The following is a 2,902-nucleotide window of genomic DNA, read 5'->3' on the forward strand; positions in this document are numbered from 1 at the left end:
AAGAGACTAAGTGTCTCAAACCTTACCAAGATCATTCCGGAATTACTTCAAATTTTTCACACAAGTCACATTCTATATTACGGACCTACTCCAACTTCCTGAATCGGAATCCGACCCCGATATCAAAAAGTCAACTCTCGGTCAAACTTCTCAAAAATCTTCAAATTTCTAACTTTCGCCAAATGCGTCAAATTGTCCTACGGACTTCCAAATCCAAATTCGAACATGCTCCTAAGACAAAAACACCATACGAAACTATTGGAATTATCAAAATTCCATTCCGGGGTCATTTGCTCAAAAGTCAAATCTCCGGTCAAACTTAAGAAATCTTTAGCCTTAGATTTTTAGATTCTGTTAAATGACGATAATTTGAGCTAGGGACCCCCGAATTCGATTTTGGGCATATGACCAAGTCCCAAATCATGATACAGAACTACCGGAATGGTCAAAACTTGGATCCGGGTTTGTTTGCTCAAAATGTTGACCGAAGTCAACTCAGTTGAGTTTTAAAGCTCTAATTCACAATTTAATCCATTTTTTACATAAAACCTTCCGGAAAATTATATGGACTGTGCACGCAAGTCGAGGAATTATTGATACCACTTTTCAAGGTCTTAACGAGATAGTTATTTATTTTAAAGGTGACATTTTAGATCATCACACAAGTCCCATTATAACTTGAGAATGGCTGTTTTATTCCAGCTTTTAAGATTTAGGATGTTCAGCCCTCCGGCACTCTTAGGTTGACAGACTTTGTCCCAAGATATTAATGTACATTTGGTAATGACATTAGTTCCTGACCATATGAAGCTTCTACAGTATGCTTCAATAAGTTTGATCACCTTGGAGAGCATCGGGATTATTTGAGACCAATACGATTGTACTCCAAAGAGAACAGTTCGAATAAGTTGAACTCTACTAGCATATGATAGCTTTTTTGCAGTCCAGGATGATATTTTAGCTACTATTTTTTCAATCAATGGTTGCCATTGTGCCACCTTCATCTCTATGAACGGAATAATGGCATCGCTGGGAACACACCAATTATCTTCGCCGTGCACAACGATTTCCTATCTATCCCATTCAAACTTGACCATTTGATGCAGAGTAGACAGGACCGCTTTGGAAGCATGAATCCAGGGTTGACCTAACAGTAGATTGTAAGAAACAGCCACATCGAGCACCTGGAACTCCATGGTAAATTCAACTAGCCCTATTATAAGCTCAAGAACTATGTCCCCGACTGAATCTTTCCCTCCACCGTTGAATCCCCGAAAGCAGATACTGTTCTTGTGAATTCTTTCATCATCCACCTTCAATTTTTTCAGAGCGGAGAGAGGGAAAATGTTCGCGCTGGAACCATTGTCAACCAGCACCCGAGTAACCACGGAATTTTCGCATTTCACTGTCAGATAGAGGGCTCTATTATGCTCGGTACCCTCCATGGACAACTTATCATCAGAAAAAGTGACTCTATTCACCTCAAATATCTTGTTAGCTATCTTTTCCAAGTGGTTTACTAAGATTTTGTCAGGAACGTGGGCTTCATTCAGGATCTTCACAAAGCCCGATGGTGCTCGTCTAAATGGATCAATAATGACAATAATGAAATCTAAGCCGGTATCTTCCTCAACTGCTCCACAATGGAATAATCCTGCACTTTCATCTTTCTCAAGAACTCCTCTTCTTCTTCCTTAGTCACAACTTTCTTCGCCAATACTGGGTTGTCTTTGGAGCTTTTAGCTTTTCTTAACTCTTCGGGGGCAATGCATCTCTCCGATTGAGTCAAACCATGGGTCTCACATACTTTTTCTTTAACTTCTTTCCCCTTGTAAGTCACTGTCACTCGTTCATAATTCCATGGGACCGCCCTGCTGTTGACTATTGGTAATTGAGTTACCAGCTTGACGATGACAGGGTCTATGCGGGCACCTTCCACAATTACAACAGGCTTGTTCGCTATTCCTGGCTCAACCACTTTCGCTCTTTCATGTTTCCCAGCAACGTCACTTGCGGACCCCTTCTTGACCGCCACAGATGGTTCACTATTTTCCCCATTCAACTTGATCGCAGACTTCTCACTTGTTAACTTTTCGAATGGCCTGGCATCACTGGACCGAATCATCATGACTATTTGCGAAGGCTTCTTAGGCTCCCCTTCCTTATGAATTATCTCAATCATATTTGTCTCTTGATGAGCTGGCAATGGGTTCTGGTTGATATTAGGTGTCTCTGGAGCTTGGACCTCAATCCGATTAGTATCAATGAGCTCTTGAATAGCTGTTTTCAATTGCCAGCACTTCTCTGTGTCGTGCCCCAGTGCACTAGAGCAATATTCGCAACTCACAAAGTGATCAAGATTCATCGGGGGAGGATTTGGCAATTTTGGTTCAATCGGACTCAGCATACCCAATTGTCTCAACCTGCGGAACAAACTGGTATAGGATTCTCCCAATTGAGTGAAAGTCTTCTTCTTCTGCAACCTCTCATTCTTGGTGGCCTGATTGGGCCGGAAACCTGTTCCAAGGGGATTTTGGTAGGCTTTTGGGGGTGGATAGGCATTTTGTGGATCTGGGTATGTATTTTGTGGGACTGGCGCACGCCATGTGCGTGGGCCAGAGGTTGGCTATATGTTTGGGCATGGTGGACAGAATAATGGGGGAGTGGTGGTGGGTAGTAATGTTGTGGTGGGCTATATGGGGTATGAGGATAGGTTTGGTGGTGGGGTTGAGGCTGGCTATAGTAATGTGATGGACCCCTAGAGCCGAACCAAGCTCCTGAATCAATCGTTGCTATATCCTCTTTTTTCTTCTTTCCAATTACTACCCCAGTTCTGCTTTGAATGGCCTGAGTGGTTGCCTTGATAGCCGAGTAACTCATCATTTTGTTTGTCTTGAGCCCT

At 42.6% G+C, this 2,902-nt stretch overlaps 1 protein-coding gene across 1 annotated transcript; it reads right to left on the reverse strand.

Annotated features, from left to right (window-relative positions):
- Positions 1-1,070: 1,070 nt before the first annotated feature.
- On the reverse strand, positions 1,071-1,445 carry LOC138874472 (uncharacterized). The gene has a single exon (XM_070152928.1). It carries the CDS (start codon positions 1,443-1,445, stop codon positions 1,071-1,073), a length of 375 nt encoding a protein of 124 aa, XP_070009029.1.
- Between the last annotated feature and the right edge of the window lie 1,457 nt (positions 1,446-2,902).

The sequence above is a fragment of the Nicotiana sylvestris genome, chromosome 1, assembly GCF_000393655.2.
Source record: "Nicotiana sylvestris chromosome 1, ASM39365v2, whole genome shotgun sequence".
In the NCBI taxonomy this organism is placed as follows: Eukaryota; Viridiplantae; Streptophyta; class Magnoliopsida; order Solanales; family Solanaceae; genus Nicotiana; species Nicotiana sylvestris.